Below are 18,913 nucleotides of genomic sequence, written 5' to 3' on the forward strand. Positions count from 1 at the left end.
TCATGTTTTCTGTTTTTTCAAATCTCACCTTTGGCTGCAGCACACTATCACCTTTCTGGTGGCATGTTATCCCACCCTCAGCCCTCTGATATTGTTACTTCAAGATCCCCAAGCACCAAGATTCTACTCTTAAATGGTGAACAAAAAATCTCAAATTACTAATGATGCATTCACAACAATTTCTCTTTTCTTCAAAGAATCTAGTTATTCACTTACTCGAGCAAAGATATATGGATGCCTAGAACATGACAGACACATACCCAAGATACTGATGATGAAAATATTTATATGATATTGACCTAGTCATGTAGAGGCTTTCAGCTTCATATAGAAGGCAATCAAATAAATACAATACTGCATAAATGTTAATAGTATCTTGATGCTTTGTTATTTTTTTTCTTTGAAATACTTGATGGAAGCATGGAAATAAAGTTGGACAGAAATAATTTGGGGACATCAGAATTTTTAGTGGTGTATTAGGACGATTATTAAATTGGATGCAGTATTATGTAGTGATAAGCAGTCATCGTTGAGATAGAAGAACTAAAAAGCTATTCATTCTGATTTCCAGCTGTGTAAAGTGGAGTATGTGCAATTATTAAAACATTTGTATTGTAAAATATACCATACAGAAAAGTATATTAAATAGTCACACATGCAGGTATTAGTTTAACATAAAATGGCAACAGCTATGTGTGAACAACTATCTACTACCACTCAGATCAAGCAATACAACATCCCAGAAGCCCTATTTATCCCAGAAAACACCCCTCCCCTCATTTTCTATGGTCTAGATCTCTTCACAGAGACAACCCTGGAGTGCTTTCTTGAGTCAATTTCACTTCTCTAGATTTCTCCTTTGCTAGAGACATCCTTGGAGCCCCTTCTGCTGGATCCCCTTTTCGTTGCCCAGGGAAGATTTTCTTTCTGTAAGGACCTCAAAACTCTCCCAAAACAGCCAAGATGTCCCTGAACCCTTAAGGCAATGGGGCTAAGTGAATACATCATCATCTTTTAAGGTGTAGCCTAAGGGTGAGGTCCAGAAAGTTCCCCAGTTGCAGGAGCTCTGTCCCTGTGGAGTTGGAGTGCACCATCCTCTGGCACATGGATAGATGTTCACCAACCTGGAAGCTCTCTGTAGTTTATGGATTTTTTTTAAAGTAAGCTCTACACCCAATGTAGGGCTTGAACTCACTACCCTGAAATCAAGAGTTGTATGCTCTACTGACTGAGGCACCCTGTTTATGGATTTATTTTTATGGAGATTTAATCACATGGGCAAGGCTTAATTTGATAAAGGGAGTTTACAAAAATCTTTGGTAAACATCATACTTAAAGGAGAAACTTTGAAATCAGGAAGAAGACAATGCTGCTTCATCACTCCCTTTCAACATTGGACTGGAGGTCTCATCCAGTGCAAAACGGAAAAAAAGGGGGGCGCCTGGGTGGCTCAGTTGTTAACCATGTGCCTCCGGCTCAGATCGTGATCCCAGGGTCCTGGGATGGAATCCCTGTGTCGGGCTCCCTGATCAGTGGGGAGCCTGCTTCTCCCTCTCCCACTCCCCCTGCTTGTGTTCCCTCTCTCGCTGTCTCTCTCTGTCAAATAAATAAAATTTAAAAAATAAATAAATAAATATGGAAAAGAATGGGGGAAACTCACTATTTAAAGATAATATGGGGGCACCTGGGTGGCTTAGTCGGTTGGGCGTCTGCCTCGACTCAGGTCATGATCCGTGCTTGGTGGGAAGCCTGCTTCTCTCCCTTTCCCTCTGCCATTCCCCCCAGCTTGTGCCCTCTGGCTCTCTCTCTCTCTGTCAAATTAAAAAAAAAAAAGAGAATATGACTTTTTGTAAAAATCTAGAATAACTGCTTTATGTTCCTTTAGGTGATTGTCAGCCAGCTGCAGCCAGGAGAGGGGACACAGGAGAGTTGCAGGAAAAAAAGTTTATTATACTCACACGTCCTGAGTCATTGCTTGCTGAGAGGAGGTTGCTCAGGAAGGAGTGCCAGGGGATCAGTCTCAACCAAGGAAATGAAGTGAGAGCAAGGATCCATGAGTAAATGCCCTTATTGAGGGTCAGGAAGTACCCCCTATTAGAAGTGCCCTATTGGGGGAGTACACAAGAAAAGACTGGAGAATATTTCCGTGTGAAACTAGGTCACACGGAAGGGTAGGAAAAGGAACTTGTGCAGGGGCGAACGCTATTAGAGGGATACACCTGGTTGCCTGATTGGTGTACTCTAGGCCTGTTTATGGGGATGTTGAGGCAGTGGGAAAATATGAAGTTTCAAAAATTTACAACACAATAGTCACAAAAATGATTAGAATTAATAAGACAGTTTATCAATTTTGCTTGGTATAATATCAATATACAAATCGATTGTATTTCTATATACCAACAGAGAGACAATGAAATTGTAAAATATCATTTAAAGAGCATTAAAAATTTCAGGTATCATGAAATTACCCTAATAAAAACGTATAAGACTACTGTAAGAAACATTATTCAGAACTTTATTCAGAGACATTAAAGATTTAACTAAGTGGAGTGATACACAGTGTTCATGAATTTTAAGACTTATTATTGTAGAGATGTCACTTAAAGGATTTATGGATTCAATGCAGTACCAATACAAATCCCGAACCCTTTTTTTCTTTTGGTGGAAGCTGACAAGGTGAGTTAAAATTTTATTTGAAAATATAAAGGGCCTAAAGAACAGAGGCTTGTAGAAAAAGACTATGGCAGGAGGCCTTGCCTTATCAGACTGTAAGACTCAGAAAGCTCCCGTGGCTAAAACATGGTGCTGGCGCAGGGATAAACAAGAGAACAATGGAACAGAACGTCCGAAATCAGAGCCATGCAGATGGGGACACTTAGGATAGGATAGAGATGGTTCGACCTAGCAGTGGGGAAATCGACTAAATAATGCAGCTGGGATCATTATCTACACAGTATTCAGAAAAACAGATGACCGGGCGGGCTGTGACTAACGAGGATATACAGGATCCTTCTTTAAAGTGCCCAGTTTATCTTGGGACGCGAGATCCAAGTAATGTTCTTTTGGCGTGGATCGCGGTTGCCAGTATCTGGTCCACAACCGTTTCCGGTCACGACGCACACATCCTCATGTCGCCTCTGCTTCTTTAGATCCACTTCTACTCTCCTAATCCCCGTTTTCTTCAAATGTGCCTCCAGCGTCCTCGCCGCCCCCAGTTCCCTGCCCCCAGGTCCGCTCTTCGCTGTACGGATCCAGACCTTCCCACTATGGCTGCGCCCACCGAGCGGCGTCCAAAGGGCGACGAGACCGAGCGGGCGCAACCATTTCCGGCTCAGGCCTGGTCTGTGATTGGCTTAGCGCTCCGCTCAGGTCGAAGACTAGGCGAAAGCGATGAAGTCCTACTAAGCATGCGCGACGGCACTGACAGGCGCTGCCAAGGTGGAAGAACCGGAGATAAGTCTGGAAAAGAAGAGAAAGGATGGGTAGCATTTGCACCTTTCTGGTCTGGCCGGCCAGCTCCGGTCGCCTAGAGTGGCCATCTCGCTCTCCGTACGGCGCACGATCCAAGATGGCGGCGCACGGCCCACAATGGCCGCTACCACCGCATCGCAACGAAATCGACGCGGCGATGTTGCCCAGCGATAAAATCCTAACCAGGGCCAGAATGAGGGTTTGTGGATTGATTGTTGACTCCAAAGTGCCACTGATTCCGAGACACGGGCCCCAAACCAGATGAGCGGAAGCGGAAGTGGCGTACCGAAGCTTGGGTTCCCACGGCGTGAGGTCGCAGATTCGCGGTCGAGGTTAGTTGGGTTTCTGCTAGACGCTTTCAGAGCCCCGCACTGTGGGAATTTTGCCACTTGAGATGCGGTTCGTGGTGGGTACTCGTGGGGGGTTACTGTTTCAGGGGGCTTCGGGGTTGTCAGGGGCGTTGGCGGAAGCTTGGGCTGGCATTAGCATTTAGAACGAAAGACAATTCCTACTGACAGCGACAGATGGGCTCCGGGTCGTGCCCCGGGCCGTAGATGGAGGCGTTGGGAGAGCCACTGACCGAGGAGCCCGTCGGGGTCTGGTCGGTGAGGGAAGGATTGGGGGTCACCTGAGGTTCCTAGGGTCCGAGTGTGAGCATCCGAGGGGCTGGTGATCCCTGTGGGGGCTGTGAATGGGTGCGAGAGCAAAGTGCAGGGTGTTCGTGGGAGAGGTGTGTGGGATTGGAATGCGAGGAGCCGCAGGGAGACCCTTGGGTGTGTGTATTGGGGTGTTCCATTTCCCAGCTTTTTGTGCTGAATTTAAGCGTAAAGTCGAAAGAATAACCAAATGGTTCACCCGCCATGAATAGATCGACGAGTTAAAACCGTGCAGTGAACGCTTAGAATGTGTGTGCGTATCAGCGAGTGTACACGTGCGTTTGCACGCGCATGAAATCATGTTAGCCCTAGCTTTTTCAGTTAGCAGTAATCGCTCCTCGGATAAACCGCATTGGCTACGCTGCTGCCACCGCGCGAAGCTAGTACTAGCTTTTTATGTCCGTTCTGCTTCATGTTTGTGTGATTTGGCGTAAGGTGCTAAATTCTTTAATTCTGTTTTCCCATTCAAACACATTGGTGTCTGTCTCACAGGTACTTCTGAGGGCCCTAACTTCATGACCTCATCTAAACCTAATTACCTCCGGAAGGCTCTGTTCCCAAATACACATGAGTTTGGGGGCTGAAATTTTTTTTTTATTTTTAAAAGTAGGCTCCACGCCCAAGGTGGGGCTTGAACTCACAACTCTGAGATTAAGAGTCACATCCTCTACCGACTGAGCCACCCAGGCACCCCTGGAGGATATAAATATTAAGTCCATAACAGGTAGGTACTTGACAGAAGGTAGCTATTATTATTTAAATGTATACTTTCCTAATGGGAGTTTTTATATTTCAAACAATTCTGTTAACTTTTTAAATTAGATTTATATATAAACATACACATACATATTTTCTAACTATATGTATTTATGTTTCATATTAAATGGAGTTCTCTTCAGTTTTTGTATCACAATATCATTATATCCTTATCATCAATAAAAGCAGATAAAAATCACCTTAAACTATCTGTAATGTTTTGAAGTGTATTTTTAAACTGAATTATATTTTATGGATATTTTTACTTTTTTAATGGGTAAAGTAGACTGGATTAAATGCGTATTTCAAAGGCTTCTGATTTAGTTTTACCAGACTCCCCAGTAATGTTCCATTATCTAATGCTTCCACACAGTGTGCCAGGTTTTTCTACATCTTTAGCAACAGTGGGTAAATCATCCTTTCATATTTAGAAAAAAGTGATTAGTCTCAGCTTTTCTTTATAGTTTTGTTTAAAAAGGTCATATTTGATTATCTGAAAATGGAAAAGTCTTCATCCTTGTTCCATCTTCCTGGTCTCTCCTTCTAACCCTCCCAAACTTTGGAACTACTGTTCACAAATTAGTATGTATTATTCCTTTGACTTGTATAATTTTATCATATGTATATGAATATACTCTTAACGGTAGTGAGAGTACACTCTTTAGTTTTTTAGTTTGTAAGTTTTATAATAAGGATATTATAATGTGGTCTTCCGTGCTTTTCTTGATTCAGTACAAGTCTGTGATTCATTCATCTTGCATGTTGGCTTGTTTCATTAATATGAATTTCATTGCATAAATACAATGTAGTTCATGCATCCATTCTCCTGCTGTCAGACATTTGTATTGTTTCTGGGTTTTGGCTGTTAAAAGTAGTGAAGTTCTGAAAAGTCTTGTATGTCTCACAGTCATTGTGAGAATTTGTGTAGTCTAGGCTAAATACCTAAAAGTATAATTTCTGGGATGCCTGGGTGGCTCAGTCGGTTAAGCGTCTGACTTCGGCTCAGGTCATGATCCCAGGGTCCTGGGATCGAGTCCCACATCGGGCTCCGTGCTCGGCAAAGAGTCTGCTTCTCCCTCTGCCTCTGCCATTCCCCCTGCTTGTGCTGTCTTTCTCTCTCTCGCTCTAACAAATAAATAAAATATATATATATTTTTAAAGATTTTATTTTTTTTGTCAGAGAGAGAGAGCACAAGCAGGGGGAGCGGCAGGCAGAGCAGGTAGAGGGAGAAGCAGGCTCTCTGCCAAGCAAGGAGCCCGATGTGGGACTCGATCCCAGGACCCTGGGATCATGACCTGAGCCGAAGGCAGACACTTAACTGACTGAGACACCCAGGCGTCCCACAAATAAATAAAATCTTAAAAAATAAAAATAAAAGTATAATTTCTGACACAAAGTAGATGAATTTTTATCTAGAAGGAAAAGCCAGATTGCTTTTGTACCACCTTACTCTGTCATAAGCAGTGTATAAAAGTGCCTGTTGATCCATAAGCTTTCCAACACTTAGTATTTTCATTCTTGCTTTTTGACCGTCTTTTGGGTATAAACATCATCTCATTGTGGTCTCCATATGCACTGTTCTCATTACTAACAGGGTTGATCATCTTTTTATATGTTTATTGGCCAATTTTATTTTTTATTTACTTATTTTAATTTTTAAATTTCAGTATAGTTGATGCACAATGTGTACAACATAGTGATCCACCATCTTTATATATTACATGGGCTAATTTTAAAGCTGAGAAGTTTGTCTTTACTCCACATATTTGGAATGCTTGTCTTTTGGTGGTTATTTTGTAATAAACAATTTGTCTGGCCTTTGTCCCCAGCTCCTGGGAAATAGCCTCTAAATTGTTGGAATGTCCTGAGTGACAGGAGTGTCTTTGTTATTCATGGAGGGTCTGTAGATAGCTGTGCCAGTGGGGTGACTCAGGATGGGGCTGTTTATGCCAGAAAGACCAACCCTGTGATTAGAGGGTTGAGGCTTTGAGCCTGGTGATACCAGCCCAACCTCCGAGATGGTAAGGGTGCTGGAGGTTGAGTCACATGGCCAGTGATAAGATCAATCATGCTTACTTAAAGAAATTCTAATAAAAACTATAGACGCTGAAGCTCAGGTGAGCATCTGTGGTTGGCAGTACCCTACATATTGTCACTCATAGATATGCTGGATGAGTAATGTGTCCCTGACTCCAAAGGGATAGGACAATGGAAGCTTCTGGTTTGGGAGGATCCCAAATCTCACTTACCCTATTGTCTCTCTCCATTTGACTGGTTATGATTTGTATCCTTTTGCTATAATGATATATTTTTAAAATTATTTATTTAAGAATTGTATTTATTCATTTGAGAGAGAAGAGAGCATACGTCAGAGCACATGAGTTGGGGGAAGGGCAGAGGGAGGAGAGGGAGAAGCAGACTCCCCGCTCATCACGGAGCCTGAGTAGGGGTTCCATCTCATGACCCTGAGATCATGACCTGAGCCGAAATCAAGAGTCAGATACCTAACCCACTGAACAACCCAGGTGTCCCTCCTTTTGCTGTAATAAAACTTCTGTCTTGCACACTTTCCCGCCAGGTAACTTGTAAATACTGTTTTTTCTCCCCCTTTTAAATCTTGTTGTTTGTTTGAATATGAAATTGCAATTAATGTTTATATTGATACTAAAACAACTGCATAATGACAGTTTTGTTTCTTCTTTTCCAGTCTTCATTCCTTTATTTTTCCCATTTTATTGCTTAGGTTTTTATTTGTGGTACATTTTTGACTAAATGTTGAGAGAGAGGTTATCCCTGTCCCTAAGTTTAAAGAAATGCCATGGATTATTTTGTAGATACTCTTCCTTGTCTATTTCTAGTTTAGTAATATATTTTTTTTAAATTGTCAGTGGTGGGGCACCTGGGTGGCTCAGTCAGTTGAGCAGTAGACTTTTAATTTCAGTTCAGGTCATGATCTCAGGGTCCTGGGATTGAGCCCCATATTGGGCTCTGCGCTCAGCAGGAGGTCTGTTCAAGGACTCTCTCCTCCTCTTCCTCTACTCACTATCCTTGCATTCCTGGAATAAAGTCAGCTGTGTCTAGTATGATTCTTCCTGTATTTCGTTTTCTTAGTGATCTTCCTATATATCAGTGGATGTGGTTTCTCAGTATTTTATTTAGGCTTTTTATAGCTAATTTAATAAATGCAATTGGCCTATAAATGTCTTTCTCATATTATCCTTGAAATCCAGTACTGTTTCCTTCAGTTGTCCTATAGCCTAAGACACAGAGTTGCATTTTCCTTCAGAGTTCTCAGCAGTGTGATATTGAGAATATGAAGCTGTGTTAATATATTTCTAGGGTGTCCTGGCATCTCTAGATTACTCTCTGTTAAATTTATTTTTCATAGCCAGAGTTAATTCTTTAACAGTCAGCACTGTTTAGAGTATGTAAGAGACCAGCTGAGTTTTTTGTGAAGATGAAGTCTCAACAAGAGATATGTATTTGAGATTTCAGTTGAGACTTCATTGCAGAGTTTAAGGACACACAAAGTGTGTGTCAGAGGCAGATAGCCTGTATTTGTTTTGCTTTTTGTAGGCAAGTTTAGCTTAATTGAGGTATAACTTACCTACAGTAACTCTTACCAGTTCTTCATGTACAGATTTGATGAGTTTGTCAAAGGTTATACCAACGTGTAGCCTCTTCTTGAATCAATACATAGAACTTTTGCGTCAACCCCAAAAGTTCCCTGGTTTTGCGTCAACCCCAAAAGTTCCCTGGTGTCCCCTTTCCATTTGAGACCATATTTCCATCCTCTGTTACCTCGTGATCATTTGTGTGCTTTCTATAGTTACATGTATTCTAATAACTCATATAAACTGAGTTATACAGTAAGTAGTTGTGTCAATGGGAGTCCCATTCCCTGGCCTCAGTTCTTGAGTTCCACCAAGAAAGAATTCAGAGCCAAACTCTTAAGCAAGCAAAGGTTTAATAGCAGTTTAAGCAAAAGTACATTCTTGAGATGGGAGAGCGAGCAGGCCCAGAGGTTGCAGCTGCACCCTGGGTCAGGGTTGTTTTTTCTTTTTGTGTTTGGATAGGTTATGGGTCATAGGTAGGGTGGTTTCTGACTGAGGTTGCAGCCAGTCATCTAAGGGACTCCATCTACTGGAGGAATTTTTGGCCTTATATGGTCCTTGTCGGAACTGTCATGGCAGCCATTCTCTGGGGAGGGGGTTAAAACCACAGTGTAAATGTATTATAATAAAGCTCCAGGTTACTGTAGGGCAGTGGTCATAGGGAAGACTGCAGGCATATCCCATGGGGTCTTTCCCAGGTGTTTGGAGCTTGGCCTCCTCCCTTTTACAATCGGAAATCACTTGTTCCACGCTTATATCTAGCTAACTGCCTACTCTGTCAGTCGCTGGTGTTTGGCTTCTTTCGCTTAGAATAATGCTTTTCATCTTCATCCATGATCTTGCATTTATCATTAGTGTATTCCTCTCTGCTGCTGAGTAATAATCGGTGGCACAGATATGCTGCAACATGTTCATTCCCCAGTTGATGGATGTTTTGGATTTTGGGGGTCGGTTTTGGATATTCTGAATAAAGCTGCAGTATGCATTCATGTACAAGTCCAAGTGGCTGTACCATGTTATATTTTTACCAGCAGCCGGAGAGTTCTTTGTTTTACATCCTAGTCAGTACTTAGTAATTTCGGTCTTTTAAATTATAGCCATTCTGGGGCACCTGGCTGGCTCAATTGGTGGAGCACGGGACTCTTGATCTTAGGGTTGTCAGTTTGAGCCCCAAGTTGGGCCTAGAGTAGATAGATAGATAGATAGATTAAATTACTGCCATTCTAATGGGTTTGTAGCAATATTTTATTTAGGTTTTAATTTGCTTTTGTTGTGTAACCTAAAGCAGCTTTTTGTGTTTTTATTAGCCATCTCTCTACTTTGGAGAGGGAAGTGTCTGTTTAAACTTTTATTTCTTTTTTACTAGATTGTCTCTTCTGTGAAGTTGGAAAAGTTTTTATTTTTTAGATAGAAGTCTTTTAGTCAGGTATGCATTTTTTTTAAAGATTTTATTTATTTATTTGACAGAGAGAGACACAGTGAGAGAGGGAATACAAGCAAGGGGAGTGGGGGAGGGAGAAGCAGGCTTCCCACTGAGCAGGGAGCCCGATGCGGGGCTCAGTCCCAGGACCCTGGGATCATGACCTGAGCTGAAAGCAGACGCTTAAGGACTGAGCCACCCAGGCGCCCCATCAGGTATGCATTTTGTTAATATTTTACTCTAGTCTCTAGCTTGATCCTTCATTTTACAAGTGTCTTTTTTTTTTTTTTTAAAGATTTTATTTATTTATTTAACAGAGAGAGAGAGACAGTGAGAGAGGGAACACAAGCAGGGGGAGCGGGGGAGGGAGAAGCAGGCTTCCCGCAGAGCAGGGAGCCCAATGCGGGGCTCGATCCCAGGACCCTGGGACCACGACCTGAGTCGGAGGCAGACGCTTAACGACTGAGCCGCCCAGGCGCCCCCACAAGTGTCTTTTGAATATCAAAAATTTTAGTACTGAGGATGCCTAATTTATCAGTTTTTTTTTTCTTTCATTGTGCGTTTTGTTCCTTTTCAAGAAATCTTTGCCTAATCCAAGGTCCCTTAAAGTTTTTCTGTGCTTTCTTCTAGAAGTTTCACTGTTTCTTTTTTTAAATAATCTCTACATCTGGGCGCCTGGGTGGCTCAGTCGGTTAAGTGACTGCCTTCGGCTCAGGTCATGATCCTGGAGTCCCGGGATCGAGTCCCATATCAGGCCCCTTGCTCAGCGGGGAGTCTGCTTCTCCCTCTGACCCTCCCCCCTCTCATGTGCGTTCTCTCTCTCAAATAAATAAATAAAATCTTTAAAAAAAAAAAAATAATAAATAAATAAATAAATAAATAATCTCTACATCTAACGTGGGGCTTGAACTCACAACCCCAAGATCAACAATCACCTGCTCTACTGACTGAGCCCACCAGGCACCCCAACAGTTTCAATTCTTTTTTTTTTTTTTTTAAGATTTTATTTATTTATTCATGAGAGACAGAGAGAGAGAGAGAGGCAGAGGGAGAAGCAGGCTCCCAAGGAGCAGGGATCCCGATGCAGGACTCGATCCCAGGACCCTGAGATCATGACCTGAGCCGAAGGCAGACGCTTAACCATCTGAGCCACCCAGGCGCCCCAACAGTTTCAATTCTTAAATCTATAATCTATTGAGTTAATTTTGGTATGGGGTAAACACGAATATCCTATTGTTTCAATAGTGTTTGTTAAACATTTTATTATTTTTTCTCATGCTCATGCTTGTCTCTAACTTGTTGAATATATGGAGTATATATAATAGCATTTTTGATGTACTGGTCCACCAGGTCTCTCCCTTTGGCCATTTTTGTCTGTTTCTCTTGCTTGATTTTTTCCGCCTAGCTATGGGTCATATTTCCTTGCTTCTGTGCATGTCTGGTAATTTTTGATTGGATGTCATATATTGTGAGTTTCATATTGTTTGAAGGATTTTCTTTTATTCCTATAACTACTTTTGAGGTTGGTTCTGGGATGTAACCAAGTTACTTTGAAATAGTTTGATTCATTGGAGGCTTTCTTTTAAGCTTTATTAGGTGGTGCCAAAAGAGTCATTTGTCTAGGATTGTTTTGTCCCCATTTCTGAGATAATATTCTGAGACCTCAGCATTGCATGAGACCAGGCATATTAGAAGGTCTTTCCACCCAGGTTAGTGGGAACGCTTAACTGTTCCTGATCTTGTGTGAGCGCTAGGAATTGTTCCACCTGCTCCTTTCCAGTGGCCTTGGTAGTTTCCGAACAGCTCATTAGTGCTGAGCCAGAGACTCAAAGGAACCTAGAGTGAGTTTTCCCTCTCTTCTCTGGTTTACTGCCTGGCAAGTGTTAGTCATCTTTTCTTCCTCAGACTCTGAATTCTGTATCATTAACTCAGCAACACTGCTAGATTCTTCGGGTTCCTTCTCCCTGTGCTGTGGCCTAGAAAGTCTCCAGGCAGTGAGCTATGGCACATAAGGGTCTCACCTTGTTTCCCTTCTCCTCTGACTTCTGTGTGAGAAAATTGTTTTAGACATGTTTCCTTTTTTTTTTTTTAAGTTTGTTAAGATGAAAGGATAGTTCATAATTTGATAATTTTCCCTAGAATCAGAGATTCTATCAATTCTGAGGGTTTGTGTTTTACTCCTTGGTCCACCCGTTACTGTGTGACTTTTAGCTAGGTGCCTGACCTTTCCTTTCTTGGTTTTCTCTAAAATGGAATAATTACAGTCTACCCCATAGGATTGTGAGGGTTAAATGAGAAAAGAAATGCTTAAAACAGTTCCTTGCATGTATAGGAACCTGCTTTTGTTATTATTTCCATGCCAAACAAATCTTTCCTTGAATCCTTAGATGCTGGCTTCCTAGAATGAGGCACTTCCTATAAAGGACAAAGTAGATCTCAAGTCTAGAAGTTCATCCTTGCTGAGGATACCCTTGATGAGACACCTGAATGCTGAAAATGACCAAGTCCCTGGTGAGCTGTTTATTTCCCAGATTTCTAGATGTTTATAAAAATGTATACAATCTGATGGATGCCAGAGTTGGTAAGGTGGTGGGGGGATGGGCAAAATGGGTGAAGGGGAGTGGAAGATACAGGCTTCCAATTATGGAATGAATGAATCATGGTACTAAAAGATACAACATAGGGGGTACCTGGGTGGCTCAGTTGGTTAAGCGACTGCCTTCGGCTCAGGTCATGATCCTGGAGTCCCGGGATCGAGTCCCGCATCGAGTCCCGCATCGGGCTCCCTGCTCGGTGGGGAGTCTGCTTCTCCCTTTGACCCTCCCCCATCTCATGCTCTCTCTCTCTCTCATTCTCTCTCTCAAATAAATAAATAAAATCTTTTAAAAAATAAATAAATAAAAGATACAGCATAGGAAATATAATCAATGATATTGTAATAGTGTTGTATGGTGACAGATGGTAGCTACATTTGTAGTCAGCATGACTATAGACTTGTTGAATCACTATATTGTACACCTGAAACTAATGTAACATCGTGTGGCAACTATAGTTAACAATTTAACAAATGTATACAATCAAAGTGAATGATATATGTAAATCTGTTGCAGCTGGGAGAAATGTGCTTCGACTGGGAAACAGAATAATGATCTGGAGTAGCCAGTCAGGGAGTACTGTCTTACCTGTATATCTCATGTTGCCAGGTGCTAACAATTGGAACACTACCACATAGGTGGCAGGATCCAGAGCTGAGTTGCAGACATTTCTGTGGTAATACTGGAAACCATCACAGAAGAAGAAAAACATGTTATAAGATTTACTTTGTATATAAGGAGGCAGCACATGGCCTTTCTGAGTAAATATTTCCCAGAGATTAAATGTGAAGAAGTGTCTTTGATGGGTCTTCCTCTTCTGTTTGTCTCCAGAGTATGGACCCAGTGAATGGTCATCTTCCTAAGGAAATGTGGGAGATATAAAAGGCATAGCTAGAAAACTTTAAAAATCTCTTCCTAGCTGGGGCGCCTGGGTGGCTCAGTTGGTTAAGCGACTGCCTTCGGCTCAGGTCATGATCCTGGAGTCCCGGGATCGAGTCCCGCATCGGGCTCCCTGCTCGGCGGGGGGTCTGCTTCGTCCTCTGACCCTATCCCCTCTCATGTGTTCTCTCTCTCTCATTCTCTCTCTCTCAAATAAATAAATAAAATCTTTAAAAAAAAAAAAATCTTTTCTTAGCTACAAAGAGAAGAGTAATTTTTACCTAAGGGTCTTTGTGTAGATCATTGTGTGAACATATGTAAAGTGTTTAGAACAATATACAGCACATAGTGAGAGCTCTGTTTTTGCTTTTATGACTATCATGATTTAATATGTAGCACAGTCAATTTCTAAAAGGCAGTTCTGAGCATAACATACTTTTGTATACGAAAAACACTGTAGCATCTACCAGGTGTCTGCAGGAAATGTGTACACTTACTCCAAGTTCTGTTGCTGCCTGTACCCTATTGAACTTCTTGCAGTTCCTTGAACCCAGCATGGTATTTAACATTTTTAACACATGCTTCCTCTGGAAGACCCACAGCTCCCATGTCTTCCAGCATTTACTGTGGAACACACCACTAAATGTGCTGCACCTCTTCCAGCTTGACCTCGTCTTCAGAACTATTAGTTCCTCACCTACTTGTGCCCATATTTTAACTTGAGTATACATCTGTTGTAACCCTTGTTAAACCATAATGTCTTGCCTTATATGAACTCTGTAAAGGAGTGTACTTGCCACTCTGCAAGAGCAGAAGCTACCTGAAGTCAGGACTATGCTTTATTTCCTTTTTTATTGCAATGTATAGTAGGTAACATTAAATGCTCCTGGGGCGCCTGGGTGGCCTAGTTGGTTAAGCGGCTGACTTCGGCTCAGGTCATGATCTGGGTCCTGGGATTGAACCCCACATCGGGCTCCCTGCTCAGCGGGGAGTCTGCTTCTCCCTCTCCCTCTGCCCCTCCGACAGCTCGTGCTCTCTCTTTCATAAATAAATAAATAAAATCTTAGGGAGAAAAAAACCCCAAAAAACATCAAGTGCTCCTAAGGTCGGTTGCAGATGGTTTTTAGGTGAAGTGTTGTTTTTTTTTTTTTTTTAAGATTTTTAAAATTTATTTGACAGCGAGAGAGAGAACACAAGCAGGGGGAGTGGGAGAGGGAGAAGCAGGCTTCCTGCTGAGAAGGGAGCCCGATGCGGGGCTCGATCCCAGGACTCTGGGATCATGACCTGATCCGAAGGCAGACGCTTAACGACTGAGCCACCCAGGTGCCCCTAGGTAAAGTTTTAACAACATTTTACATTGGGTGAATGAATGAGTGACGAAGTGAATGAAGACTGCAGAAAGGAGGGGTGCCTGGGTGGCTCAGTCAGTTAAGCATCCAACTCTTGGTTTCAGCTCAGGTCATGATCTCAGGGCTATGAGATAGAGTCCCGCATCAGACTCTGTGCTCAGTGGCGAGTCTGCTTGAAATTCTCTCTCCCCCTCTCCCTCTGCCCCTCCTTTGATTCTCTCTCTCAAATAAATCTTTTTTTTAAAAAATGCAGAAAGGATTGTTTTAATGGATTTATTAGTGCACAAAGTATAAATCAAAACTAGATATAAAGAAATAACTTGTTTATAAATTTCTATAGTAAAAATAATCAGAATAATATCCTATATATCTTCTATATTTTATTCCATTATATTAACTCTAGATTAAAAAGGATTATGTTATTACAGGGCTTGTCATTCAGTGATGTGGCTGTGGATTTCACCTGGGAAGAATGGCAGCTACTAGATACTGTTCAGAGGAACCTCTACCGGGATGTGATGTTGGAAAATTATAGCAACCTAATGTCTTTGGGTAAAGACAACTTTCCTAAATACCTCAGCATGAGCCCATTAATTGCCTGGTATTTTTTCCCCATTGACATAATTTATGGGTACTCTGATATCCTTACTGATTTTGGAGTTGTATGGGTGGTAGAACTTATTTTATGACCAAATAGTGATGGTACTTACTTTCATTTTCTGAATGAAAAAGTTTCCATTTTGCTGAGATTCCCTGAAACGGAATTTTTCATCATAGGCCCTAACACTGCTCAGTTCTCTGGGATTGCCTCTTGACAGGTTATCAAGCCACTAGGCCAGAAGCAACGGTCCCCTTGGAGAAAGGAGAACAAGGAATGGTAGAGAGAGAATTCCCAAGTCAGTGTAGTCCCGGTGAGTACACCAGTCCAGTGGGAGTTAGTGGAAGCCAAGTGACAGTTGATCATCGGTGTGTTGGGCCCTTGTTATTTTAATATTTTTTCTCATAGTGTCTGAACCTTAAGAGGTGACTTAGAGCAAGTGAAAAGAGGTCATCAGTGTGAATGGTGCTTCCTTCTCTCACCATATATGATTCATATGCTAGCCACCTAGCAGAAGGTGTACCTCCTTTTATCTACTCGGGGTCAGATCTTGGCCTGTTTCATTTGCTCTTTCCTTTTTGGCTTAGTTGTTCTTTTGCAGGTCGTGAGACACAGGCTGCCTTCCCCACATTTTATCCATATTCACATAGCTTTTCTATTATGCTTTCAGATATTCATTGATTCCCTCCAGAGTTTGAGGATACCATGTCTTCAGTTCATTACTTACTGTTTCTCTTATTGAATACCTCTGACTTAACATTGTGCACCTGCTGTATCACTTTCTCCATTCTCTTTGGATATTGACTTGAGATTCCATCCTTCCCCCCCCCCTCCCAATTTCATAATGGTAGGATTCATTGATTTTTTTCCCCTAGAAGTAATGTGGCAAGTTTAGGGTTAGTATCAGGAAAATATTGAGAAGGATGAATCTGTGGAGGGGAATAATGAAAATAATGCATTGGGAAAAATATTTTCTCTGAGCAAAAACTTTGTTTCTTTTGTAGAAAGACCTCTTCAATGTTTCTCAAAAGGAATACGTTTGAAACAAAAGTCAGATTCAAAATTTCAGAGTAAAAACTATGCAGAAATGAATTCTGTTGAATTAAACAGCCATGGGAAACCATTTTTCCATACTCTACATGAAACCTGCCATACTCAGGCCCAGTACAGTGAACATAATTTCTGTGTGAAGACTTTCAGCATGGTGAAAAATCTTAAAAGACATCATAGAATTCACACAGAAGGGAAACCTTATGAATGTAGTGAGTGTCCAAAATCCTTCAGGTATAAGTCAAAGCTCATAATACACCAGAGAACTCATACAGGAGAGAAGCCGTACAGATGCCCTGAATGTCAGAAAGCTTTCAGTACAAAATGTCATCTCACTCTACACCAGAGAACTCATACAGGAGAGAAACCTTATGGATGTATTCAGTGTCCGAAATCTTTCAGAACAAAGTATCATCTCATTCTACACCACAGGACTCATACAGGAGAGAAACCCTATGAGTGCAAAGAGTGTGGAAAAGCTTACAGGGAGAAGACAAAGCTCAGATTGCATTGCAGAACGCATACAGGAGAGAAACCTTTTGAGTGTAGTGACTGTGGGAAAAGTTTTATGCAGAAGTCAAACCTGATTATCCATCAAAGAACTCATACAGGAGATAGACCCTATGGATGTAGAGAATGTGAGAAGACCTTCTGTAGTAAGTCTCAGCTTGTTGTTCACCAGCGAACTCATACAGGAGAAAAATCGTACGAATGCAAGGAATGTGGGAAAGCCTTCAATAAAAACTCGCATCTCCTGACACATCAGAGAATTCATAGAGGAGAGAAACCTTATGAATGCAGTGAGTGTGGAAAAGCTTTTGTATACACATCACAGCTTATTGTACATCAGAGAAATCATACAGGAAGAAAACCTTATGAATGCAAGGAATGTGGGAAAGCCTTCAATAAAAAGTCACACTTCATAACACATCAGAGAATCCATACGGGAGAGAAGCCTTATGAATGCAGCGAATGTGGAAAAGCTTTTATAGACAATTCACAGCTTATTGTTCATCGAAGAACTCACACAGGAGAGAAACCTTATGAATGCAAGGAATGTGGGAAAGCCTTTAATAAAAAGTCATCCCTCATAACACATCAGAGAATTCATACAGGAGAGAAGCCTTATGAATGCAGTGAATGTGGAAAATCTTTTATAGACAAGTCACATCTCATTGTCCATCAGCGAACTCATACGGGAGAGAAACCCTATGAATGCAGTGAATGTGGGAAAGCTTTCATACGAAAGGCAATGCTCATTGTCCATCAGAGAACACATACAGGAGAAAAACCCTTTGTATGTCTTGAATGCCAAAAAGCCTTTAGCAGTATGGCAATGCTCAGTAGACATCAGTTGATTCATACAGGAGAGAAACCCCATGGATGCAATGAATGTGGAAAAGCTTTCCGCCAAAAAAAGCCATCTTATTATCCATCAACGGTGCCATACTGGAGAGAAACCCTATGGATGTGTTCCATGTGGTCAGATCTTCAACCAGAAGTCCCAGCTCATTAGACATCAGAGACGCCACACAGGAGAGAAACCGTATCAGTGCACTCAGTGTGGAAAAGCCTTTTTTGAGAAATCATACCTCAGTGTCCGTCAGAGAAGTCACGCAGGACAGAAACCTTATCAGTGTAATGAGTGTGGGAAAACATTCTCTGTTAAGTTCTTTCTCACCTCACATGAGGAAATTCATACAGGAAAGAAATCTCAGGAACACAGTGAGCACTGTAAAGACTTTAGTGAGATGTCAGATCTCACTGAATACAAGAGAAATCACACAAGACACACCCTATGAATGCTGTGAAAGTTAGGATACTTTTGGTCAGTGTCAGTTTCAGAAAACTTATCCAGGAGAGAGATCTTTTAAGTGCAGTGAATATAAGAAAATTATCTACCACTAGTGTAGCCTCATTTCATTGGGGAAAGGCATATGAATGAGGTGAAAAGTCAAAATCTTTTCTTGACACGTGAAATCCCGTTATATATCACACAGAAGTGAAACCTGAGTGCAACAAATGTTTTTGATGGGTCATCCTCTAATAGTTTTCACCGAGGGAAAAAAAAAAAAAAACAACTCACAAATGTTGTGAAATCTGGAATACTTTCCAAACAAATGATCACACCAAAGAAAATAGAAGACTGAAGACTTGCGATGAGGAATGCCTCTGGCATGAAGTCTAAACTTACTATGCATCAGATAACACTTAAGGAGAATTAGTGTGGTGTAATGATGCTGGGAAAGGTTGCTTACATATAAACTTTATAACAGAAATTTCGTTCCTGTCACATTGCCATTTATTTATGGAAAATATAACATGAAGTAGTCAGAAAGAGCAAATAACTTCTGTATGCCAAAGGACACTTTGTTTCATATTTGAATATATTGGATAGTCAAAACAGTAAGTTAAGAATGGTCCCAGATGAATGTATTTGTTTTGTGTCTGAGTATTTTTGTAGCACATGTATATAGTAATTTTCAGGTTTCATAAGATCATGAAAGAAAGTTGTATACCACAAA

At 41.4% G+C, this 18,913-nt stretch overlaps 1 protein-coding gene across 1 annotated transcript in view; it reads left to right on the forward strand.

The window, feature by feature from the left end:
- LOC110572730 (zinc finger protein 208-like) overlaps positions 1 to 18,279 on the forward strand; it is a 90,993-nt gene extending 72,714 nt beyond the window's left edge. Inside the window, 2 exon segments of the mRNA XM_044911375.1 lie at positions 16,646 to 17,799; positions 17,801 to 18,279. Coding sequence (XP_044767310.1) covers positions 16,646 to 17,799; positions 17,801 to 18,190 — 1,544 coding nt within the window. The 3' untranslated portion in view covers positions 18,191 to 18,279.
- Positions 18,280 to 18,913: the final 634 nt, after the last annotated feature.

The sequence above is a fragment of the Neomonachus schauinslandi genome, chromosome 16 (genome assembly GCF_002201575.2).
Source record: "Neomonachus schauinslandi chromosome 16, ASM220157v2, whole genome shotgun sequence".
Taxonomy (NCBI): Eukaryota; Metazoa; Chordata; class Mammalia; order Carnivora; family Phocidae; genus Neomonachus; species Neomonachus schauinslandi.